Source organism: Pezoporus wallicus, unplaced genomic scaffold, assembly GCF_028554395.1.
Source record: "Pezoporus wallicus isolate ANWC-B61680 ecotype Strahan unplaced genomic scaffold, APGP_CSIRO_Pwel_v1 contig_7073, whole genome shotgun sequence".
Taxonomy (NCBI): domain Eukaryota; kingdom Metazoa; phylum Chordata; class Aves; order Psittaciformes; family Psittacidae; genus Pezoporus; species Pezoporus wallicus.
Genome location: NW_026641326.1, coordinates 3,949,428 through 3,975,799, shown reverse-complemented (window position 1 = coordinate 3,975,799; position 26,372 = coordinate 3,949,428). Strand labels below are relative to the sequence as shown.

Sequence of the window (26,372 nt, the reverse complement as noted above, 5' to 3'; positions counted from 1 at the left end):
AGAAAGCAGCAGGGGTGTGTGTTTAATTAATTTTGCTCTGAATACAGAAGCAGGTTAACAGTGAAGTACATGTAAGTGAGAAGGTGAAATCTTCCTGACTTTTCTGAGAAAGGGACGATAGCAATGTTAAGTTCTGTGGTATTTGCTGCCTTCTCAGCTGATAGTTACTCTGACACCTGTGTAAGACTGCAAGTGATGTGGTTAGAGGTTTGCCTGGAGTGTTAATGGTGTTTGCTGTTCTGCTGATTCTGTGTGTGGGTGTCTGGGGCATTTCCAACATACCTTTTAGCTAAGATGCTTAGGGAACTAACATAATAGCCTCACTGGGATTCGTTTGGTGCCTTTGAAATGGAGTGATGGGTTCTGAGAGAGAAGCTCTGAGGCTTTTTTGACTTAGGTGTATCAGGAAAAAGTTTACTTTTTTTTGTTAATTAATCTGGATGTTTTTATATACAGTTAGTTATATAGCTGCTTCGGGTTATCTTAGGGAAGACTTGGTAGAAAGCTCTGCATCTAAGGATATGACAGATGGGAGGTCTGGAAACAGGGAAGGAGGGATTCACATTAGCCTTACCTTTGCATTCCTTCAGTGCTGTTGTCTAGGATGTCATCTGCTGTTGGGATGTCATGCTCTCCTGTGTCTTTACTGTGGGTCGTATTTTGTCCACATTTAAACATGTCTCTGGTTTGTTCCATGCTATCTGTCTGTTAGGCATGACTCTCACTTGCAGAGTCCATGTGGGGTGGAGGGAATTCTCTTTCCTTCCAGGCCTTCCACAAAGCATACCTCTGTGATGTCTGCAGGTCACTCCTGCTCAGCATAGCTGGTAAACTGAGACAGAAGTCTGCAGCAGTGTGAAGCCTCGGTTTCCTTTCTAAACAAGTATGGAGTTTGTACTTGCTTGGGCAGAATCCTAGTCTAGAGAGTCAGTTGTGCAGATGAGCTATTGATACCAGTGCAGTCAGAGCTGGGCTTTATCTATGAATCCTGAGAAGTGAAAATGTGGATTGTTTGTGAACAGTTCTACTGTATATCATACTAATGGCAAATGGTTATTTCAAAGTTACTGGGCAAGGCATGCAGTCCAGTCTAGTCAGATGGATTTTAGATTGCCAGCCATCAGGTTGGTGATTGATGCAGTTGTAGATACCTGTGTAGCAGTGTGTGGAATAAAGTATTTGTCTACAAACCAATGCTGAATCTGTTAAAATCTCTTCATAATTTTGTAGAATCAAGTTATTGAAGGATGGAGGACTAAGAATAGCCAACGTGACCAAAGTTGATGCTGGAAGCTACACGTGCCTGGCAACAAACCAGTTTGGAACAGCCAGCGGCTCAACAAACTTAATAGTTACTGGTAGGTGAGCTGGAACGGAGGGTCATCTGTGAGTTGTAAACTGAACTGCAAACTCTGCAGCAGAATTGTGTGTGTAGAGTCTGAGTTTCCTTATTGGAAAAATAATACTAAATGTGGTGGAAAGTAAAGACTGAGAAGTTGCGAATTTAACAATATAAAAAGATAAAAAGATCTTTGTTAGAAATCTTTTATTAGTTGAGAGGAGACTGAGGGGTTTTCCTTGAAAGAAGTATGTCTCAGATGCGAGGGAGTTCTGAAGGCTTTTCCTCCCTTCTCTCGCTTATCTAAGTACTAAATAGTGCAATTGTGCTTTTTAACATTGGGGGATTTTTAATTTGCTGGGGAAAAGAAATATGGGAATATAAAAAATATTTGAGGTAATTCTGTATTCCAGTCCAAAATCTGTTTAGGCCAAAGGAACTGTATGCTGTTTGCTTATGGAAACAGATGTGGTAGAAACTCTAGCTGCAAGGAGCATTCAGGGACTCCATTGGCAGTAAAATAGAAAGTCTTTCAAAAGCAAATTGTATACATAATTTTCAAAGGGGTTCTTGTCCCTTCCTATGAATCATCCATTACTTGCTGCTGTCTGAGACACTGGACTGAAAGGACCAGTAGACTGTGAAGTTTATCTGAAGAATTTTTTTCTCATTATCTTCTTTTTAAAGACTGGAGTATCTGAAAGATTTTCCAAACTCGGAATGATCTAATATCCTACTGCATTACATATCCTATTTATCACATAGATCCAAACAGAGTTATTTTGTTCAGTGAATTAACAGCTTCACATTTTCAGACTGTGCTCCTAAATGATTCATGTCCCATTTTATACAAATAATAGAATTATGTACAAAGGAGCTCTAGAATTAAATTTTATTTACACTATTTACAGTCCTTGACATCTTTCTTCATTAAGGTGATTCTGGAATAACAAGCAGCTTTTCTTAATGACTCTACTTACATTCTATGCAATATATAGACCCAGATATCTAATGTGTTGTACCCTATGTGGATTTCCTCTAGTTTCCAGATTTTATTAACTCCTTTGCTCGCTCCCACTTCTTAATCTTCCCAGTGGCTGCTGCTACAGCTTCCTGCCCCAAAATGTAGGTGTTACTGCTGAGAACCACACATGCTCTTGAATAGCAGTTTCATTGCTGTGGGTTACAGTGCATTTAGCTTTCTAAAGTATATTGGCCTGTACATCGCAGGTAAAAATTTGCCTTTTCAATGTCAAGGAGCTCCTGCTGATAAACGTGCAAGGACACAATGCTCCAACAAGAGGGGTCCGGCAGCAGCATTTATATCCCAGCTGCATAATTTGAAGTGCCTGTCATTAATCAGATTTGAAGTACTTGGTAGGATATTAGTAGCAATCAAAGCTCAGCAGTACAGGAATCCAGTAACTGATACTTCTGCTCTCAACAGAGCCAACAAGGATTATTTTGGCACCTTCCAACATGGATGTCACTGTCGGAGAAAGTGTCGTCTTGCCTTGCCAGGTTCAGCATGATCCTCTACTGGACATCAGCTTCACCTGGTATTTCAATGGAACACTCACTGATTTCAAGAAGGATGCTTCCCATTTTGAGAAGGTTGGAGGGGTGAGTTGCAAGCACCTTCTCTTCATTTGCCTTACGGATGTATTCAGTATAGCAAGGCTTGATTCTTTTCTTTTGTCAACACAGTAGAAATAGGACTTGGAGTATTGTGTGCAATTGTGGTGTCCTCAACATAAAAAGGACATGGAACTGTTGGAACAAGTCCAGAGAAGGGCCACGAGGATGATCAGGGGGCTGGAGCAGCTCCTGTATGAAGACAGGCTGAGAAAACCGGGGCTGTTCAGCCTGGAGAAGGCTGCATGGAGACCTCATAGCAGCCTTCCAGTATCTGAAGAGGCCTACAAGCATGCTGAAGAGGGACTCTTCGTTAGGGACTGTAGTGATAGGACAAGGGGCAATGGGTTAAAACTTAAACAGGGGAAGTTTAGACTGGATATAAGGAAGAAGCTCTTTATTGTGAGGGTGGTGAGGCACTGGAATGGGTTGCCCAGGGAAGCTGTGAATGCTCCATCCCTGGCAGTGTTCAAGGCCAGGTTGGACAGAGCCTTGGGTGACATGGTTTAGTGTGAGGTGTCCCCTGCCCATGGCAGGGGGTTGGAGCTTGATGATCTTAAGCTCCTTTCCAACCCTAACTATTCTATGATTCTATGATGTTTCTCCTCTCCTGGGCCTGTAGAATTTTCTTTTGTATTGAAGGGAAATCATTCACTGAGCTCACTTGCTGCCCATAACCCATCGTTCAGAAACCTGGTATTATAGACCTGATGTATTTTAAGTTCCTACCTCTGTTTCTGCATCTGACCCCACATGATTTTACTTAAGATCACATAAAACACAGCACTGAGAAGTTAAGGGGCTTGACACAGACTTTGTGAACTTCAACCTAAACCTGAACAAAACCATCCCATCTTTCCTTATTTTTCCTGCACTTGCATTGCTATTATATCCCTCAGTATTGTGCCTGAGCCTCCTCAGGTGAGAAGCTGCGTATTTCATTAAATATTTCCAGCGCAGAGATGCTGTGACGGGTAGGGTGACGTTGATAGTTTTTAGAATTTAGCCTTCTAATCAAAACATGAAAAGATGAAAAGTAAACCATTAAGACAGATGAAGGATCTATCAAGAGAATGAAATTAATTACAACAAAAGATCTTGCAGAGCAAAAGCCATGGCCAAGTGAAAACAAAACAAGCACGAAACTGGCCATTATAAGCCTTCATAAAGTTTCCTTTCACATGTTCTTGCCGGACCTCTCCTGCTATAGAGGAATAGCAGTGGGTTAGACACTGCTGCCATTGAAACCGACATTTCAGCACCTAACTCTTTTTGCCTGTAAAACCTTGAAAGATTTAGCATTTAATCAGCAGACACCAAAAGCACAGAGCATTCTGCGGTTTGCAATTGATTATATATAAGTGCATGTGGAGATGATGAGATTTCCTTGTAGGAGCCATGAGATACTCGTATATCATGTACGTTCTCACAGAAATGTTTTGGGAATTAGGAGCTGACCATCTGTCATGTTGTAATGGGAATGCTCCGATTTCATAGCCCGTTACCTCCCAGGATTGCTACATGGGCTTTATTTATTTAGTAATATTTCCCCCCGCTGTACTCTGATTGTGTACACAAATAGTAATATTGGATAGGGAAGGTTAAAACCATACCAAACCCTGGCTGTGACAGTTCTACTGGCTCAGTTGAGGCTTCAAAAGCTGATTGGAAAATGCAGTGCTTTTTCTCACTATAAGTTCCATCTTTTTCCTAAAACCAAACACAGACATAATTCCAAATTATGTCTTGTTTAGGTGTGGGTTTTTTTTCACATTTCCCCCACATACACACACAAAATCCTCAGTCAGTGCTGAATTGAAATCCAGGATGAGTATTGCCTGACTCAGAACTCTGAATCTACAACTTCTTATTTGGAAGTTTGTCTTAAGGGACATACAGAAATGGAATATAGACATTATAGGGTGCTTTTTTAAACTCATATTTGAGTAAAGAGGGATTGAAGCTTATTAGCAGAAAACTTCATAGGTAACCAAGAGATCCACAAAAACATTTTATGGGCTTTGTATCACACTGGGGTCAGTGGAATGATTTCACCTGGAGTTATATGTGGGTCATGGTAAGTAAATACGTATAAATATGTTCTAACTCTTCCAATAGTTGCTGTGTGTATTTGTTAAATGAGAATCTCTCTGCAAAAGTAACTCCAGATTTCTTGGTTGTAAACATGGCTAAAGGAAAACAGTTTTTCAGTGGATAGATTTCTGTGTAGTGATGTCTTGGAAGTCCCTGTCACGCATGCCTGAGGTCTCCAACATGTAGTAGTTAGCAGGAATGTTATGGGACCACCACCTGGTCTTCCAGATGGTCAGAAAAATACAGGATGTAACACTGTCTTACTGCTCTTTTTTGGGTTGTTTCTTGTTTTGTCAGACACATGATTTACACACAGAGTATGGCAAGCCAAGCAGATGCCAAATTTTGAACAGGCTGCCTCTAAACTGTTTCAGGTTATCACCTGCACATGGAGCCCAGCAATGGCTGAGCTGGTTACGCAGTGGGGAGGAGCAAAAGCAATTTCAGCAGCTGTTCATACTGCGTGGGCTTCTCTGTATTTGTATTCTGTGTAGTGTGGAGAAAGGAAGGTGATCTTACTGTCACCTGGACTTGTCCATGCTGACAGAGATTCAGTCTGGCCAGGCAGGAGTGCAGATATCACTGATAGTCTGCAGAGCCATGGGAGGTGAGGGTGGTGGCTACACTGGAGCATATTTGGGTGGGGGGGGGGTATTTCCAGTAAAATTACTCTATTTGACAGTCACCTTTGTCAAGATGTTTTAGATTTGGTTTCCTAAAGTAAGTTTGTGTGGAACATGATTTGCTTGTGAGTATGCATTGCTGCTGTTGGTCATTGTCTGAATATCCACTTAGATGGATTTTTAGATTGCCTTCAACCCAACTTCTAATGTGTTGTACACAATCACTGCTCAATTATCCTGCAGATGCTTACATCTGCTTTCACAGACCAGCCATTGTGTTTATACACACATGGAAGGGGATCAGGCAGAATTGTTTTCAGCTTGTGTTGAATAGTGAGGCATTGTACTGTTGAAATAATGGGTGTTTAAACAAAGGAAGATAATCAAATGGTTGGAAAGGTGGTTATTTTTTTTCCAAGACTAAAATAAACTCCAGATTTGTGTCTTCCCCTTTCTCCCAGACTACTCTGCACCCCAGAATCTGTCATGTGGCTGGAGTAGCTTAAAATACCCACAAAAGAGGGTTCTGTCCTCAGGTGAAATGCTGCTTCTCCAGAAAATTAAAAAAATCCCAAAACAACAAAACAACCACACTTTTTAACATTCAGACCTGAGAGATTTTCCTCTGAAAGGAAACAAATAGTACACAGTAGCCTTAACATGATAGGAAGCTACAGTTATCACTCAAGTTTTATGGATGTTTCCCTTGATTCAGGAGATCAACCATATGCCATGACATAAGTAAGTCAGTGGGAAAAAATGACCAAAGATTAACTATTCATGAAGAACAAAGAATAGAAATTTAGATTTATAAAATGGGGAATTTAGCCTGAAATGTACAACCTGTAAATGAAGATGTGCTTGCCATAGCCTGTGGGAATGGACCAAATTCAGCTTTGCCGTTCACATATTTGAACTCCTTAAAAATCTGTGATAACCAGACATGCAGATTCTGTCTAGAAGTAAAAACTGGTTAATGGTCACAGAAACCAGGTTTTTCTCTTCCTTAGGGTTTTGAGGGAAACGGCTGGTCCCAGGGCACTAACTTTCTTCATGGTTCCTAATAACAGTCAGGAGGTGCATTCCCAGTATGAGCTAACCGTGATGTAGCTTGCCTCTCGCCTAAAAGAGGAATACTATGTCATGTTTATAAGGAAAATGCTTACAGGCAACTACCATGGAGCAGCTGATAATAACCTGCTATCCTGCAGGCTGTCTGCCAGTGCAATTTTGGAGCAACTTTATCTTCCACATCTTTGGTTGATTTCTTTTCTGTTTACAAACACGATGTTAATATTAGATTACAAGGTAGTACATTTACGTTAATCAGAACTGTGGTTTTCAACAGAGTGCATCGGGAGATTTAATGATTAGAAACATCCAGCTGAAACATAGTGGAAAATATGTTTGTATGGTGAAGACAGAAGTGGATAGCGTAGCATCTGCAGCGGACCTTATCGTACGAGGTAAATTTCAGCTTCAGTTACCATGAATCATATTCTCTAACTTTTTTATACGGTAGATTACAGAAACAACTGATGCAGATTGCAAACCCAATTCAAGGATTACTGATGAATGACTGTGAATTATGTCATTCTGCCTTGCAGTTAGGGAGAATTGTAGCTCAGTTTTAATTGGAAGCCTAATTTTTCCCAGAGAAACTAAGAGCTGGAGGATATAATTTTGACTACACATCCTTCCTCACTGACAGTCCTGCGGATCACTGACGGGAGGGAACTCTGTGCTGGCAGCTGTGAGCAAGTTGTGAGTTGCTGCCTCTGCAGACTGAACCTGCAGAATCCTGCCTGGAATTGGGCAACGGCTACCACAGCCTTGGAGAGGCTTTGTCCTAGGGACCCGCTGTAGTTTATAATGCAGGCTTTTTCCTTGTCATTCCGAGCTGGAACGCTCACATTTAAGCCAGAACTGTAAATTTCTTTGCTGATGATACAGCTGCATTGCAAGAGAAAAGCTCTGGTCTTTGAAAAAGCACATTGTATGGTTGACACTCAGTATATTTAAAGTATGCCAGATATTTTTAATTGCTGATGTGCTGTTAATTATTTCAGTCTTTGCTGGAGACATTTTTGCTAGGCTGCCCAGAAGTGGCATTTTCCAGAAGGCAGTAGAAAGCTTGCCTGACGAATTGCTGCTCAGGGTGCTGATCAGATGTTGTGCTGAAAAATTGCTCCAGTGCATTGTACAGTAAAGCAGCCGTAGATAACAAATTGGCAGGCCGCAGAGATGCCTTAGTAGATTAAAGGGAACATAGAGGGATCAAAAGTTCTTGTAAAAAACAAAACTCTGCCGCCTGTGCTGCAGTTCAGAGTATTTCAGAATTAGATTATCAGAGTTAAGTTTAGTAAATGTAAAACAATAATTACAAATGTTCTTATTCCAAGCTGAATTGTTTTTTTCCTCCCACGGCGCTGATAAAATGGCAATCCATACTGCTCTGTTAGTGATTTCCAGGGTACTGGCTTTACAAAAGACCATGTGTTTCTCAATCTGATTCTAGGCTTACCTGGGCCCCCTGAACACGTGAAAGTGGATGAAATAACTGATACCACAGCTCAGATCTCCTGGCAAGAAGGCACAGATAATCACAGTCCAGTAACCACTTACACCATACAAGCAAGGACGCCCTTTTCAGTTGGCTGGCAGCGAGTTACAACAGGTAAAACACAATCCTTGTCACAGGCTCTGTTGCAATGTTTTTGACCAAGGACACTATATGCTTAGTTTCCTTTTTCTTCTTTCTTCTTGTTTTTAATAGTTCCAGATGTGATTGATGGGAAAACATTCACAACCACAGTAGTGGATTTAAATCCTTGGGTTGAATATGAATTTCGTGTAGTTGCCAGTAACAAAATAGGAGGTGGAGAACCTAGTTTACCCTCAGAAAAAGTAAGAACTGAAGAGGCAGGTTAGTGGGTTCTTTTATTTGCTTTTAATTCAAGAATCTTGAATATTAACAAAATAAAGCATTCATATCCTTGCCTCTTTGCAGACAAGCTTGGAAATGACATTGAACATAAAAGCCTGTAACTAGCTTGTTCGTGATTTTTCCATTTAGCTGCGGGACAGTTTGTGTTGCATTAGTGAACATCACAGAAGCATAACATCTAAATACATTTAAACTGTATTTAGTATGCCAAAGCCTTGTCAGTTCAGTCAGAGCTGCAGAGTCTGAGGGTATAAATAGGTGGAAAGAGGTTAATTTTGATTGATAGGGTTTTTCATTCCTAGTGTTTGATCAGTGTACACCTTCCCTGTAATAAGCAGGTGGCTCAGAAGAACACATGAATTAAAACCCCAGGAGTTTACTTGGAATAAGGCCATTGCCCAATACCTCTGCATAAGTTAACTCTATTATAAAAAATGAAGCAGGCTACAGTTTCTAGAAGTTCATAAGCATTAGTGGAATAGTCTGTGAGCTAGTGAGGTTCTTTGAGGGCTCATTAAAGCACTGGCCTGCCTGGTGGTGGAGAGCAGCAAGGGGAATGCAGGACAGGGCTGGAGTGTTCCACGACTGCCCACCCTGCCTACATTTGCAGAAGCAATACGAGTACCACCGGGTTAACATTTTATGATATCATATCATATCACGTCTTGTACTGCCACTCTGTAGACAGCTATATGTTTCCTTTTCACAGTTCCTGAAATTCCCCCCTCGGAAGTCAGTGGGGGAGGAGGCAGCAGGTCTGAACTGGTCATAACATGGGATGTAAGTTTTCTGGCAAGCAAGTTCCTTCAGAGAATAATTGTTTTCATTTGAACTCTTAAATGATGAATTTCCCTGGCTACAGCAGCATCCCAGCTAGGATGTATATGTGCTCAGTAACATTCTGTACTGTGAGCTATGTGCATTTGCCTTCCCTCTAGTCATGTGTTAGTGTGCTAGGTGGCAATTAGTAGGGAATTCAGTTAGTTTGAGATTGTTTCTGTTCTCAAACAAACGTTAATGCTAAAAGGGGGCAGGAGGGTGGGAAGAAGAAGGGGTATTACTCAAAGGCTGAGCTAAAGAATTATGCTTTTCAATGCAAATGTGCAGTTCTTGCTTTCCTACCATTAACTCTGGATGTATGTGTTAGCCAGTGCAATCAGATAGTACTTTATATTATGTATCCCTGTCTTAATGAGTTAAAAATATGTTAGCATTCTTACTGACATTGACTGCTCTGTGTGGCTATCTATCTAGTCTTTATCACATCAGAGGAAATCATAAGCCACTATATAAAGGATTCTGTAAGAGTTGACTCAGTAATTAATTATTCATTTTTTAAGAACTATGGATTGTGAAACTGAAAAAAAACCCAAACTGTAGTTACTGAAGAGCGTCTTAAACCAGGCTGCTTAGTGGAAAACAAGGAATATACCTGAAAGTCGTTCTCTTACTGAAATGCAAACCTTAAACTAGGTTCAAAGGAATACATTTTGCTCTGCAGCTAATTTGCTGATGGGCAAGATCCCAAATGCAGTACCAGAATCTGGTTACTATCATGTATGTTTGTCTGTCAGCACTTTCTTTCTGCCAAACACGTTCGGTGCTGGATGTTGTATCGCAGATTTAAAGTCCTCTGCTGCTTTTCTCACAGCCCATCCCTGAAGAGTTACAAAATGGAGAAGGATTTGGCTATGTTGTTGCCTTCCGCCCCTTTGGCACCACAACGTGGATACAGACTGTGGTCACCTCTCCTGACACACCAAGATACGTCTTTAGGAATGAAAGCATCCTGCCCTTTTCACCATATGAAGTCAAAGTTGGTGTCTATAACAATAAAGGAGAAGGGCCATTTAGTTCAGTGACCACTGTTTTTTCAGCTGAAGAAGGTATGTGGCTCGAGTTATCTCCACACTAATTGAGTTACTTCCAGATATTTAATCTGAGATGTTTCATCAGAGAATCCAGCAACAGTTAATAGAAATGAGATCAGTTTGAATACAGATATGTTTATTTCCACAGTCACCAGTGCTGCTGATCACCTCTCATTTATTGATTTCTGAATACAGAGCCTAGCATAGCACCCTCCGGTGTATCTGCGATCAGTCTGTCATCCTCAGTCATTGAGGTTTCCTGGACGGCCATTCCTTGGAAGATGAGTAGTGGAAGGTTACTTGGCTATGAGGTAAGCTCATTTAAAAAACACTCCCATTTCTAAAGGAGCCAGAAGGGTCATGCAGGCTGCAGGACAGCAGCACAAATGTACAATACATTAACAGATACCATGCTTCCTTGCTGCTCCACCTACACCCAGAATGAAGATACAGTATCTTTGAAACCAAAGAACACAGAATGAAATTGTGTTTTGCTTTCTGTGCCGATACCCATGCATCTGTCTAACAGTATTTTCAAACTGACATTCTTTCAGCATTACTTCCAGAGAAACTATATTGTCAGGTACAGGTTTCTGTTTCAAAACAGTTTTAACATGTTTACTTTTTAAGATAAAGTAATGGTTTTCCTCCTGTCACTGTTTAATTCAAGCAGCATCTAATATATGTTTCCTTTTTCCTACTGTCACACTGAAAGAGCAGCAAGTGTGAGAAGCAGATGGATAAGTTTATTTTTTTACACAGTAAACATTTCTGAACTTTGAATGTATTTCTGCCTTTTTCAGCTGAGAAAAAAATGCACTTAAAGGAGTCAAATGCAGTGCTGTGGATGAGTGGTCCATTTGATGCAAGATTTCACATGGTTTTGGTTTATATCTACTAGGTTAGGTACTGGAATAATGGTGAAAAAGAAGACTCTTCAAACAGGGTAAAAGCTGCAGGGAATGAGACATCGGTAAGAATAACAGGTTTGAAGAGCAACTTAGCATACTACACAGCTGTCCGTGCTTACAACAGTGCTGGAGCAGGTCCCTTCAGTGCCACAGTAAATGCTACCACAAAAAAGACACGTAAGTATCTTAAATTTCAAGTGCAGAGAGAAATAAAGGTGTGTTAGCACTTGCTGGGAAATGAAAAATAATATGAATCACAACATGTGTAAGTGGCATAAATTTTCCTACAGACAAGAGGAGGTAGTTACAAAATTGAATCAAGTGTAGGGCTTCTATTTTCTACCCTCTGTGACTTAAGCAGGATGAGTAAGTAAAACTCAACAATGCCATTTGAGCTGGAAGCTGAAGTAAGATCCAGAATCTCTGCATTGACCCTTGTAGTGACTAAAAGAATTTTAAAAGAAAAATTTATGTTACACGGAAGGAAAAAAAACCAAGAGACTTCCTGAATTTTTCAGGGTTTTGTAACATATTCGTAAGTTCTCTAGCACATGGCCTTTGAAATGCAATCCTTTATGTCCACTGTGTCCTCTTGAAGAATCAAAACTTTACTGTTAAAGAGAAATTCAGCTAAAGAACAGATTGTCAAAGGCTACACTAATTTTTCTACAAATGGAAATATTTTCAGTATGCTGTTGTATTGTAATACAGCTCAGAATCAGGGTCATCAATCTTGAAGTATTTCTGTCAGGCTCACAAGAGCCTACAATTAAATCTGTCTGAAAGGTCAAATTCCTTGGAATAGTCATTAAAATCCGTCTACCAAAGTAGTTACATCCTCAGTATTATGAAATAAGCTATTTGATCAGAATTATATGCAAAACCAAGTATTCTGTCACAAAGGACTAAACAAACTCAGATGAACTTATATTATCTAGAGTTTTTATATATATATATATATATATATAAAAAATATAGAGAGCTATATAGATATTTAGGTATATATAGATATATCTAGACATATGTATAGAGAATTTATATATGGATATAAAATGTATATATAAACTTTAGATCATGTAAATCTGAGTTAAATCTAGAATTTATATATATAGAGGGAGTTTATATATGTATAAACCCTCTATATATATATTTAGAGCTTACATATGGTAACATACATGTTTCTAGATGACAACAAGTATTCTAAGGACTAAACAAACAGATTAATTTACATTATCTAGAGTTTATATATAAAAACTCATCTCTATATATAAAAACTCATATCTATATATAAAAACTCATATCTATATATAGATATAGATATAAATAGATACAGATATATATGAGTTTATAAAAATATAAATATACATATATAAACTTTAGAGTTTATGTGTGATAAAAAGTATCATTCTGTCACTAAGGACTAAAATAACCAATTATTTTAAATTTTCTAGAGTTTATATATATATATATGCTCATCTATATATCTAGATATAGATATGCTCCATGTATATTTATATATAAACTCTAGATTTAACTCAGATTAATTTACATTATCTAGAATTTATATATATAAGAACTCTAGATATATCCAGATATCTAGATATACAGAGATATCTTTATATACATAGAGATATACAGATAGATATCTAGAGTTTATCTATTTAGATATAAATATATATATAGATATATATAAACTCTAGATAATGTAAATTAATCTGAGTTAAATCTAGAGTTTACGTGTAGATATGTGATCTCTAGATATATGCATTCTAGAGTTTATATGTGATAACATATATATGCTTATATATGATAACAAGTATGGGTCTGTCACTAAGGACTAAACCAACTCAGATTAATTTATATTCTTTAGAATATAGATAGATATTTATATGTATAAAACTATATATATAAACTCTAGATATAGATATGTAAACTCTGGATTTAACTCAGGTAAATTTACATTATCTAGGGTTTTTTTATATATATATATATATATGAACTCTACATATATCTAGATTTCTGTATCTATATAAACTAGATATCTATAGATACATGTATATAAACTCTAGATAATGCAAGTTAATCTGAGTTAAATCTCGAGTTTATATATATGTGTGTGTGTATATATATGTGTGTGTGTGTATATATATAAAAATTCTAGATAATGTAAGTTAACCTGAGTTGGTTTAGTCCTTAGTGACAGAATGATACTTGTTATCATTCGTTACAGGCACTGAGTTACCATATTAATATTTGGGGGATTTAAAAGAATGACTCATTTCTTTTGAAATTCAGCTTTAATATCTCAGTGTGAAAACTATTCATATATGCTGTAATACTTAGTGCTCAGGTGTAAAGTAAAAAACAAATTAGATTTACAAAAAGTGGCTATTAGTGCATCAAGTTAAATTCTATTTTGTATATAGAACAACTCAAATGCTGCAAGAAAATAATACCCATGAGTGGTCGTTTGACTTTAGAATAATTCTTTTGAGTTTCACTCTTAAAAGTTTTGTGTTTTATAAAATATAATCAGGTGGGTTTTGATCTGACTACTCGAGGAAAGAAGGCAGGGAACTACCTGTGGGAAAATAAGCAACATAAGAACATGCACAGGGTGTTTAAAACCAGTGTTAAATGCTGGAACTTTCAGCATCAAAGTGTAGCACAGTCCACCTAAGCAGCAGTTGCCTCCACTAGGTGACAGCAACAGTAAATTGTTTTCCTTAATGCATTTAGAAAAGATTTTAATCATTGATTGTGTCACTGAAATGACCTGTTTTCTGGGAAACCAATTTGAGGCATCTTAAGAGGTTCATATTAGCCAAGCTTTCAGAAGGCAAAGGTAACTTCAAGGTATTTTAAAGTGTACAGCCAAAGGCATGCTACTTCCTTTGAAAATTACAGTCTCAGATAGATCGTTAATGAACAAAAACACCCAAATAGATGTACTTGGACAAAGCCACTATTGTCCAAACTGCAGGTACAGAAATGGTACAAACCGCATTTCAAAATCATGCCTCAAGTTAAAAGAGCAAAAAAAAACTGTCAGATATTTTTTACACTAGAGACATGTTACAGTAAATCAGCCCTGTGTAGATTTGAATACTCACTAAGACTACATTTGTCTAACAATTTATTGTGAAGTATTTGCATATTCTTGGCAATATATTGAAGGTACAAATTGTTTTTTACCATCGTTGAGTTTCATCAGAGTTTGTTCTAATTGATCAGCCATGTCTTAAGATACATGCTTTTATCTGGCTGTATTTAATGAAGGATCATAAATGGATAATGCAACTTCAGAAATAACATCTATGTGCCATTCTGGTTTTCTTTCCTTCTGTTTTGTTTTTCAATGTAGTCTTCTGAATCAGGACGTTTACAAAGGCTTTTGTTGCTTTTGTATCTGACATGCAGTAACAGTCAATTACCTCAACTATTATTTACTAATAAATCACTGCTACCAATTAAAGTCATGCTTTTATTCTGTATTTATTTGAAGCACCCAGTCAACCGCCAGGAAACGTTGTGTGGAATGTCACCGACTCCAGAGTAATCCTCAGCTGGGAAGAAGTGAGAGCTATGGAGAATGAGTCTGAAGTGATTGGGTATAAGGTAAGTGAAAACAGACTCAGAAACTATCTGAAAGTTCTTGTCTCTTTTCAAGGCAGCAAGTTCAGTGGATGCACAATACCACATCTAAACCACTTCAGTAGTGTCTCCTTTTTATAGATTTTACATCATGTTCTAACAATTCACAAGCAGCGGCTCTTTTACCATTAGTGGTACACTTAATACCTTCTCCTTACACAAACAAAACTGGGAGCTGCAGGTATAGTTGCCAGTTCTTGAGATTCCACTTATCCAGATATATAACACTTGACTGTCACAACATATATAACAATACTTATCACATATAACATGTATGTATCCAAGTGTATAATATTTTGAAAGAAACCAAGTAAATCCAAAATTTAGGTGATAGGTATAATTCCCATTGCTGGCCAAGTATATTTATTAGTACCACATTTAACAAACTGATATTCTAAACTCTTTTCTTCTTACCTACTGTGGGACATTCTCATTGTCTTGATACATTGCTCCATCTATTGTAGATCTGACTGGTGCACAAACATGCAAGTAATTAAATGCCATATATAAGAGAATAGCAAGGATGTTCTTCAAGACCTGCATACAGTTGGAGCCTACATGATACATTCCTGCATAAAAAAGTTGTGCTGAAGATCTGAATACACAGTATTCTGAGTAGTATGGACAAGAACGACATGTTTACAGCTCAGATGAGCCATCTAGTTTCATAGATGGTAGCTGACCCAAAAAACACACCATCAAGAGTCTCAAACTGCATACTCTGCCTCCCAAAACAATTTCAGGTTCCTTTGCGTAACAAACATTGCTAAGTACACAAGGATAAGCAGAATTTTGATAAAGCTGGTTAATTTTACTGAATGAATTTACATAGTCCACTTACATAGGACATAGAATGCAGTGAAGTTTCATGACAGAGTAGTCATTAAGCAGTTGGGGAGCATCGTCCAACATAGTCTGTAACACTGATTAGTTCCCTCCTTCCCAAACTACATAGTGGTGATATGAAGCTGATCTAGATAATGACAGACTGCAAACAGTGGGATAATTTATAGAGCAACACATTAGGGTACTCAACAGAATATATTATTTGTAGTCAGTAGAATCATAGAATGGTTTGGGTTTGAAGAGACCTTAAAGCTCATCCATTTCCAACTCCTCTGCTATAAGCAGGGACACCTTCCTCTAGACCAGGTTGCTCTAAGCCCCATCCAACCTGGCCTTGAGCACTATCAAGGATAGGGCACAGCCCCTGCTTCTCTGGGCAACCTGGGCTAGTGACTCACCACCTCTTATATTACTTTATTTAATAATAACAATAATAATTATAATAACAAAACAAATTATATAAAATGTATAATGAAATAATATGTTGTCATTATAAATTGTGCCATTTTTTATTAAAGTTAGAATAAAAGCACTTGATTGATGTTACCTTCTTTCTTTAAATGCAGTTCTGCCGTAGTATATATGTTAACCAAAAATCAGGTCTTTTCTCTCACCCCATCTTTTTAAAGACTGAAACCTTGTTCTAAGAAATAAATATAAATTGCAGGGCAGGTCCTACGGGAAGATGTCACACTACAGCTCTTTGCTTGTATTGCAGGTTCTGTACAGGACCATCAGTCAGAGCAATATGAACGTGCTGAACACAGACAAGACAACAGCTGAACTTGTGCTCCAGTTTAATGAAGATTACATTATAGAAGTAAAAGCAACAACAGAAGGTGGAGATGGCACTAGCAGTGATCAGATCCTGATTCCCAGGCTAGCTAGTAGGTTAAAACTGAATCTCTATTATTTTGTTGCTGCTTATATAGGCTCCCCAGCCAATGACAGAACCCTCTCTATACTGGCCATAGTACAGATGCATCTCTGCCTTAGTGTAGTGAATCATTACTAAATGTGCAGTTGACACCCAGCAGCTGTCACAGCTTGTCTTTGCAGGAATTCAGTACTTACTGATGGGGAGAAAAAAAGAATACTTGTATGTTGCATGGTAATAAGGTAATAAGAAGAAAGGCAGTTAACGGTTTTTCATGCACTTTATGCATGACAAACTTCCTTCTATTGGCCTGGTAAATTATAATGTAGATTGGTATTAAAAACATTAGATTTTGATTTTTTTACCTTTTTTTTCTTAGTATTACCTTGAAAGTAAGGATCATTTGTACAGTTTCAGTGTTTTGCAAGGCATTTCTATAGTTTTACAATATTTACTGTAGTTTTGGTAAATCTATTCTAAATTTTCATTGCTTGTCAGAAATAAAAATATACAATAAAATTTTTGCTTAGTATCTAGAAAGAATACTAATTTGGCATAGACAAAACTCATGCTTTCATTTAACCCATACCTTTTTCCTTTGTCACAGGTATGGATGCAAGAGGTTCTGGTCCATCCGTCTTGAGTATCTTCAGTGTATCCAGCTTCTTTCTAATGCTATTTTCCCTGACTCTTAATTCAGTGTTGTGATGATACATTTTCATTTGCTGGGAAAAAAAAAAAAGGAATTGGTTACTACAGAAAAGTGCTTTTTTTTAAAAGAAACCTGCAGTGTTTAATGCATGTTTTTCTTCTATCCTGACGTATTTTTAAATTCTTTGTATTTCACTGTAGGTTGAATTAAAAATACCATGTAAAGTTTAGCAAATCCTTTAAAGAGGACTCTAAAATGCCTTAATACTTGAACCAAAGCAGTTTACATATTACATACTTCAGATACAATGTGAGGGAGAGCAATGGCACTGTGGTCAGAGTTTCAGGGGAGAGCTTAGCTCAGTGAGAAACTCCATTTCTGCAGTGATGGTGTTTTGGGTATGTTCTGCATTGTTAGGATAACATCATTCTACATACAAAAGATAAAATCGGAGACACAGTGCTTCTATCAGATAGATAGTAACAAACACATGCACCAAGTAGCTGTTCTTAAGCCAGTGTCAGAATCCAGTAGGTTTGGATCAGTTTTCCTACTGCCCATTCTATAAGTAATTCTAAATACAGCAAGAAATCAAAGCTGGAAGATAGAGAAAAATCACAGTATGGATGTTAGTTCTGCACAGTCCACATTGGGATGTCTGAGAGGTAGGGCTTCCACTACTGCTCTTAAGAAATGATTTCACAGCTCTCTGCTTTATCACAGCATGTATTTATGTACCTTTTCAAACACCTAACCTTCCTCTCCATCAATAGATTTTGAAGTTAGTTATTTATATCCCCACATTGTATTTCTTAACCAGGTTCTTTATTCATAACCAAATTCCCCCAACTTCAGAATCATTTTTATTGCCCTTTTCTGAACTCCTGCCAGTGTGTTTCACTAACAAAAGTGCCCAGTTGTAAGCATTACTTAAAATGCAGTTGCACCATGGCCTTACGAAAAGGAATTACTACCACCTCCCTACTTTGTCATGTGGTGCTTCCAAATATATGCAGCCCTGAATTATTTTGCTCTTTTGTCTATTGCACCACACTGTAAATGCATCCTTAATTCAGTGTCTCATTCATAACTCCCCTTCCTGATGCTTTTTAACTAATTCACAATATTTCACCTGGTCTGGCACTCTGATTCACCCCATTAATGTCATACAGTTTAGTAAGTTTGTGGCAATATTGTAGGTTATAATAAAAAATAACACAAGGACACTTCAGGCTTGCTGTTATGGAGAAATCTATGCTTTCTTTCATAGCAATACATTAATGATACATTAAACCTGGTCCATTTGACTTCCATAGTTGTGAATTTAGTCAAATCAGCCTTTGAGACACGTTTTAGAGAGCTGCCTACATACATGGCAGAGCACAAGTGTTCATGACATAAAACCATATCCTTTTAATGACTTATCTTTCTTTAAAGTCTCACAGTACTATATTACAACACACAGAACTATAAAAGGAGAGAACCAGGATTAATGAAATTACAGTAGCACTGTAGAAAAAATATACCTTATATGCAGTCAAATAGCAAATTACCTTATTAGTATCACATCCAGATGGAGATACGTGCTAACTGTTGAAGCAAGCAAGATCTGTATATACTGTACATACATAGTTATAAATGGCTAGTTGCTTTTCAATGTGGCTAACCAGTGATGTTTTCAGACACTTGCAAATGGGGTGGGGGGGAGTGGGGGGGGAGATGGAAAAACAGGTGTTACTAGTAAGTATATAGTTATGTTTCATGCAACAAAGGGTGACTCTTTCTATTGTTTCACAAAATTCTAGTCCAGGTTCCTGTATTGCCATTTTCACGCAGTTTACATTGTATTAGTTAATTTCTAGTTATATATCTCCATGAGATATGTACCAAGTACCTTGTTTCATATTGAAAAGTTTGAAATTTATCCTTAAACTTCCAGTTGTGTGTGTATCCTATGGTTATCTGTATGCATTTTTTCTATTACTCTAATAAAATATTTATTACATTGAGGGATACTAAAATATTTCAAAGTATTATTGCTTGTTTGGATTCTGTGTTTCCACACATGGGATTTACTGCATCTAAAAATGATACTTACAGCATCTTCATGATATTTCTGCTAACTGGTTCTTCTTGGCAGCATAGGATCTTCTGTTCTGGTAGTTCTGCTGCAAAGAGACTAAAATCCCAACCCATATACCCAGGCTTACCTGTACAGAAAGCAGGGCAGGAGGGAGAAGGAAAGAGTGAGGATGTAAATACATCCCAGTCTTGTCCCGGAGGCAGACACATGGCAGAGACCAAAGGCTGTGTGTGAACTTATGAGGTTTTCCTCTGCCTGCAGGCTTGCAGCCCTGGAGAAAAAGCCGCTTCTTTCCCATCTATCCAATTAGGCTGTTTACAATGAAAAAAAAGTATGTAATTATATTGAAGAATTAGTCCTTTATAATAATTTATTTAGTGCCTCAACTCTCTGGTATTAAATTGTATGGCCTGTTTTCCCCTGCAAATTGCCTATTCCTTACATATTGCAGCTTCCCATTTTAAAGCCCAAGACTTCCTAGCATTAAAACCTTCTCACTGAGAACACAGACAAATCTGAACTATGTATTTCAAGCTTTTAGAGCATTGCTTCTACCTACCTAATAGGGAGCTGATCCAAATGCTGCAGTAAGAGTTAGTTAATAGCAATCTCAACACGTTTACAAATGTATATGCAAGACTGAAGTAATTTTTCTCGAGTAAAGAGGGTTTTAGTGGACACCAGCCTTGCCCTGTGTTTAGATTAGTCTTCCATTAAGCTGACCTCTCTCTGTTCCATCACCTTATGTTGATTTGGTCAATGTTTAGTTGTGGTAATAGCACAGACTTGATTCTGTAAGTCAAAGTAAGTTGTCACTGGGAAAGGATAGAGGAAAAGGTGAAGAGCTGGTAAAGGATGAGGGGAGAGGTTTCTGAGCATACCATGTGCAAACTTTTCCAGAGCAGCTTCTGTAACTAACCAAGGTTTGCAATTCAGTCCTGGGGAGGAGAAAGAAAAAGAATCACTAATGAAAATGTGAGTAACATCAATCACTTGTGTGACTGGAACTGCGGATGGTGGGAGGGTATTTCTGCCATTCTTCTTGTACTTGCACCAAAAATAGCCAACATTTTATCACTTACAATTGCTATTATGCAAAATCGAGTAAGAAAGAACAGTTGGACTGAGTCATAGTTTTTAGGGAAACAAACGCTATTGTCAAGTACATTCTTTTCAATACCTAGAAGTGTAGCTGTATTCCTCCATGCTGGACAGTAACACCAGAGGCTCCCAAAGCACGAAGCCAGAAGCTGGGGGGAGTGGGACAGGCAAGCCCCAGGACAGATGAGCCAAGCCTTTCTCTGGCTCCTGTAGGGTGAGAGGTGCGTGCTGCACCCCCACAGCAGCATCACCACAGAGGCATCCACAGTGCAACGCAACACTGGGCAACCCGCTGGATGTTTTCTGGACAATGAATCAAACCGTCCTTGTGGAAAGGAGAAAAGATACAGGAATCCTGCCACCAGCTGGATACACGCTCCAAAGAAAAAGGAATTGAAACTGCTTAAAAAAATATCTATGTTTGCAACTGGGTGTGCCTCCTCTAGAAGCAAGAACGGCTTCTGTGGGAAGCCAGTACCAGAGGCTATAGGTGTGCAGTGCTTTAAGACTGGGAGGTCTGGAGGGCAAGCGCTGTTTGTGAGGTTATTTTAAGTTCAAAGTTTCTCACCCTGCACCCCTATTCTCCCAAGATTTGTTTTCTAAAGGGTTTATTGTGCTTCAAATGTGATTTTTCCATTCTTACCTGACAACTGTTCATAAGCAGGGTCTCAATGACACCTCCTTGTGCTTCCAAAGTCTGACTTCCTCAGAGATAGCTGGTATAAGAATTAAAACACCCACACTTTTTATTTGCACAGTTTACTCTATCAGATGTGTTGTGAACACACATAGGATCCTCTATGAATACAAAATGAGTTAAAAACTAGTATTACTTTAGCCCTAAGAAATACTGGAGATTTACATTTTTTACTTAATTTGCCTTCCACTGGTGGAATGCAGACATGGGCAGTGCCTGTCAGGTTATATATGTTATGAGGGAGTGCATTAATCTGACAGCTTTCTGACTGAAATAAGTAACAATGGAAAATTGTGAAAATAAAATGAGTTTGTAAACAGGCACTTACTCTCTTAGGAAAAACAACCTCCTCGATTGTTTTATGCTAATGCTTTGAACTCCTGAAAAGCAATAAAAAAGGATATGTTTAGCAGAGATATAACTGAATCTGTGTTAATTCTGTTTTATCAAGCCTGTTTTATAAGACGAGGCACTGCTTTCAATCTGATGCATACATATGCAAGCTGCAACATGACTGGGGGGGGGGGGGGGGGAGTACAGCACTTCAGTGTATCTCTAGATACCAGTCTTACCCTCTCAGAGAAGAGTTTTTCTGCAAAGACTTCTCAGAGTTCATAGCTGCCTCCCTGGTGTGCATACAGCCTTGGTCTCACCAGGAAGCAAGATGTGAATCCTATAGAAAGGGACAGGTATTTATCTTTTTCCAAATTCAACAGCTATTTCAACTGCCAGAGCAAGCAGAGCCTGCCTGCACTCTGTGCACGTAGGAGCTGTTTCTCAGAGGTGCTAGTAATGTCTCACCTTTGGCTTGGAAGTGTTTCCCAAGGTCAGCTAAGGATGTAGACACCTTGATAGTAGTGCCAGTGGGACTGGTCACTGCTGCACCAGCTGGCTGCAGGATGAAGAGCTGCAGCTGACACTTCCTTGGTGGCATCCTCTCTTTCATTCCTCCCACACAGCCGCTGTCTTGCCTCTGCTGCTCGCTTCTTCTGACACTCACAGTAGGTCTGATCAGCAGGTAGCATCTCATCTTTCCAAGAGGAATACATGTATCTCTAGGAGGTAGTCTCAGAGTAGATGCATCTGTCTGGGCATACACCTGCCACAAAAGCAGACTGGCAGTAAAACATAGCCCCAGGCTGTCACCAATTTTGAGTCTATTTTCATATTTTCCTGTTGCTGACAGTGGTTGTATGTTGCCAGACTACTGACTCTGTCCTGCCTCTTGTTAGGTGCATCAAAAAGCTCCCCTCCTCAAGAGTCTGGCATTTTGATAGACAGACACTCACTTTTCCTTCCATAGGTCCTCTACACCAGCTTTAACTGCCACATTGCAGTGTCTGCAGCGGTACTTGCTGTAATACACACCACGCTCTTCATTTGCTTTGGTTTTGAACACTTTGGTTTGAGACTTTCCAGTTTGTGAATGAGTTTTCGTAATAGAATTTCACAAGACCTCATGTGCATTTTTCTTTTGTCTTTTTCCCACCCTTAGGGGTCAAGAAAACTTGATAAACTCATTTGGTATTAAATTTCTTTTTCTGAACTGCTCGCTGATCTTCTTGAGATCAGGAAGTATCTTTGAAAGTCTCTTAATGCACAAATACATGAGACATGCCAGTAACCCTATGTAGTGTTACTAAGACACTTTCTTCCCAATGTACCTAAGATTATGTTCTTACCCTTCAAAAGCATAGTAAGTCTTGTGAGATCTGGACTGTGCTGTTCTCCGCGCTGTGCTCTTCATTCCATCTTGGCGATTAATTCCCCTTGGGCAGGAGAACATCAAGGCATCGGCAAATGCTGAAAAAGGAAGAACCAAAAGCATCCCATTAGGCACCAACAGAAAGGATGTAACTTCCAAGATGTTCATTAAATCAGCTCATGATAATTTAAACTCAAAGCATCTCCTAGGGCAGGGAGACATCCCAGAACCATCCATCAGGAAAGAGTAACTGCCGAAACATTCCAGCTCCTGGCTGCCCACTTAGCTTCCAGCCTCCCATACCCCATTCCCCTCAGGGTTCAGAATGACCCAGCTGCAAGTGGAGAAGGAACACTGAATTGCTTCCCCTGCTCCATTACCAGCTGAAGGTGCAGGATGGGAATCCTCCAGCTGCACACAGGGAGGGTTCGCATGCCCTTGGTCAGAGGTGGGACTGGAAGCCAGCTACCAAACCATCTGGCCATTAATGAAAATGCAAACATAAAAACACTGCCTTTGAATGAAAGCAACTGGCAGCTGTGCTCCGGAGTGACAGCATGCAGCATCCTCCTGCTCCGAGACTGGAGCGGCCTTGGACACAGAGTTACAGTACACCAGGGCACTTCAGAGCACACACAGGGACCTGTTTGTAGGCACTCTGAACTCACTGCTCTGCAGCCAAAAATAGGAGGGCAGATTGATTTCTTTTGTCACCTCAGGGAAGGTACCGTGAGTGCTCCTGAGGTTTGAGCATATAAATACATTACCCATGCCCATTAATTTAGATAGAATATTGACAGGAAGGAAAGGCATTCATTGGGATTAATCTCCTGGGGGATTTCATTTTTAGAGGATCTTTCAGTTTTATGCTGGAACACAAGCAATGACCTGTTCCATCAGCTAAAGACATAAAAGGAAAACAGCGAAAATAAGGGAAATCCCTCTCTTTCATTCCCTCTATGATACAAATAATATATCACTTTTCCCAACTGAAGCCCTGTAAAAGGAGCCTATCAAAAGGGACGTGTGTTTAACAAGAGTTGCTCTCATTAGCAATCCGAGGAGGGTCATGGTTAAAGCAGGCACATAATTTAATTGTAGTCACAATTCCTAACATTGCCACCAAACTGAGGCAGTTAAAGTTACACTTGTCACAACACTAATTATCTGTTTGAACAGCAGAGCTCTCAGCTGATGGAATGAGCTGTTCTGCAGTGAGAACAGATCATTTCATCAGCTGCATCTGACTGTCATTACTTTTTGGATGTAGGATGTAAATTGACTATAATGACAGAAAATATGGCTTTGGTACCTTTACAGCAGCTTCATACGAGACAGAGGGGAACTCTTCTGCTGCAGCCAAAAGATTCTGGTCATGTACTGGAAAACAGTGTCTCAGTGCTGCCTTGGAAACATGAAAAATAAAGCACTATTAATTACCTATTTTCAAGCAACCAGAGTATCCAGTGCTGAGGGCCTGATCCAAGGCTAATGAAACCCTTACCCCAGCTTCAGCAAGCTTTGATCGGTCAGCCCTTCAAAACAAAAGGACCAAGGCAGAACTTCTGCTATATAGTTCTTTCTGCCCAAAATACTGCCAAATAACAAAGTCCCTACAATTATATCCTCTGTATAATCATTTTTACTGTTATTTAAATGTTTTTTAACTACACACTGCTTGCTTCTTTTCCTCCCATCTCTACAAAACAGATGAAGACTAGAATCAACCTCTTCTTGAGGGAGTTTGAAGTTATCCTAAAATTTTCTTTTGGAAAGACTGTTCACTCCCCTGCCAGCAGAGCCCACAGCCATCAGCTAAAACTCCAGCCACAAAGGTAAGGAAAGATAAAAGTAATTCCATAAAATCTTCCTAATTTTACCAGGAATCCTTCTCAGTTATGAATTATGCAAAGTGTCCCTTCTCTTTCATTTCCAGTGAATACTAATCTTTGTCTACCAACCCAAGCATTAGAGTATTCTAATTTTATTCTAATAGAGTAATTCTAATTGGAGAACCTAATTTTAGAGTATTCTCCACTCATTCACATTCACAAGGTTGACCATCTTTGCTAAAAGACTTTGATTATCTGCTTTCAGATTTGGGCCAGGTTTAGCACAGCAGTACTTGACACCACTACATGTATTTCATCAAATAGATGCTGAATTGGGCTGAAATCCCATTCAAAGATGGGCACCCACATGGATAAACAGCAGAGCCAGAGGCTCCACTATTTGCAGCTGGGTGGAATGGCTGCATGTGCAATGGGCAGAGAAGGAGCACGCAGCACAGCCTGGGCAAGTGCAAGCATGTGGGACCTTGCAGCACTGCTGACTGCTCCTTCTAGGTCTAGCAGGGGGGCACAGTAAAGCCATATCAGCACACAGCTCCCTGCTGCTCTGTGATGGGCACACTCATCCACACCAACCCCTCCTTGTCTCCACAGGCATGGCCTAGCTCCAGCCTCACCTTCACATCAGCTGGCACTGAAAAGGGCACAGTTCAGCCAGAAACCCAAAGATGACTTCACCTCTTAACCCTAGGCATCTGACTCATCTAATTCCAGCCATACCTACAGCTTTTCCATCATATATACACACTGTCATAGAACCACAGAATCATCAAGGTTAGAAAAGACCTTTCAGATTACCGAGTCCATCTGTCAACCTAACACAGCCAAGCCCACCACTAAAGTCCACCACCGAACCATGTCTCTGTAAGGTACTCTGCCCCACGAGCATTGGCATTTAGATATACATGAAGTGGAAGCCCAATTTCAGGGCTTGTAGGCAAAATGTGCCAGCAGCATTTCAAACTGCTTCCTCCACTTCGGAGCTTAATGAGCAAAACACACTGGAGGCTGTGACTTCTCCCAAGTCTCTTGCAGCTTCTTCCCCTCCTGAGCTGCTCCACTGCATACTTCTGAAGAAGCATAATTAACATTTTAAGCAAAGTTATCCACCAGGAACGCACACTTGTGGAGAAAATCATCTACAACCAGACTCAGACTGTCCCTTTCCTCTGCTGACACTGTTCAACAGCTACAGCTGAAAGGGGTCATATAGGACACTGGTGATGGTCCCCACAGGTCAGTGTGTGTGTGTGTGTGTGTGTGTGTGCGCGCACGCTGGGGAAAGCTGCAGATCCAGCCCTACAGACATCCAACATCTGGCCATACCCTGTACCACCACCACAGCCCAGGGGACAGAATCTGGAGATCCTGCCCACAGCACAGGGATGAGGCACAGCCATGTCCCAGGCTGCTGGAAAAGCACCGCTTTCATCATTTAACACTATGCAAATGTGGAAAACACTATTTTTACATTTGGCCACAGCTAT

General features: G+C 39.4%; 1 protein-coding gene and 1 long non-coding RNA gene across 3 annotated transcripts in view; one reads left to right on the top strand and one right to left on the bottom strand.

Annotated features, from left to right (window-relative positions):
- The window catches only part of LOC130606504 (contactin-3-like), a 102,203-nt gene extending 84,633 nt beyond the window's left edge, over positions 1-17,570 (top strand). The window contains exons 10-21 of the mRNA XM_057422914.1: positions 1,231-1,358; positions 2,787-2,962; positions 7,040-7,157; positions 8,210-8,368; positions 8,468-8,617; positions 9,348-9,418; positions 10,290-10,524; positions 10,705-10,820; positions 11,411-11,597; positions 14,926-15,038; positions 16,639-16,807; positions 17,405-17,570. Coding sequence (XP_057278897.1) covers positions 1,231-1,358; positions 2,787-2,962; positions 7,040-7,157; positions 8,210-8,368; positions 8,468-8,617; positions 9,348-9,418; positions 10,290-10,524; positions 10,705-10,820; positions 11,411-11,597; positions 14,926-15,038; positions 16,639-16,807; positions 17,405-17,505 — 1,723 coding nt within the window. The 3' untranslated portion in view covers positions 17,506-17,570. The remainder of the gene's footprint in view (positions 1-1,230; positions 1,359-2,786; positions 2,963-7,039; positions 7,158-8,209; positions 8,369-8,467; positions 8,618-9,347; positions 9,419-10,289; positions 10,525-10,704; positions 10,821-11,410; positions 11,598-14,925; positions 15,039-16,638; positions 16,808-17,404) is intronic.
- On the bottom strand, positions 4,477-24,857 carry LOC130606505 (uncharacterized). Of its 2 annotated transcripts, none has more exons than XR_008973990.1 (5): positions 24,348-24,857; positions 23,803-23,935; positions 23,013-23,133; positions 17,387-17,522; positions 4,477-4,684 (listed from the first exon to the last, which is right to left on the bottom strand). It is a non-coding gene; the product is annotated as an uncharacterized LOC130606505 (long non-coding RNA). The 2 variants fall into 2 exon arrangements; XR_008973989.1 differs by lacking the exon at positions 4,477-4,684 and adding an exon at positions 16,653-16,993 and having other exon boundaries at positions 24,348-24,854.
- Positions 24,858-26,372: the final 1,515 nt, after the last annotated feature.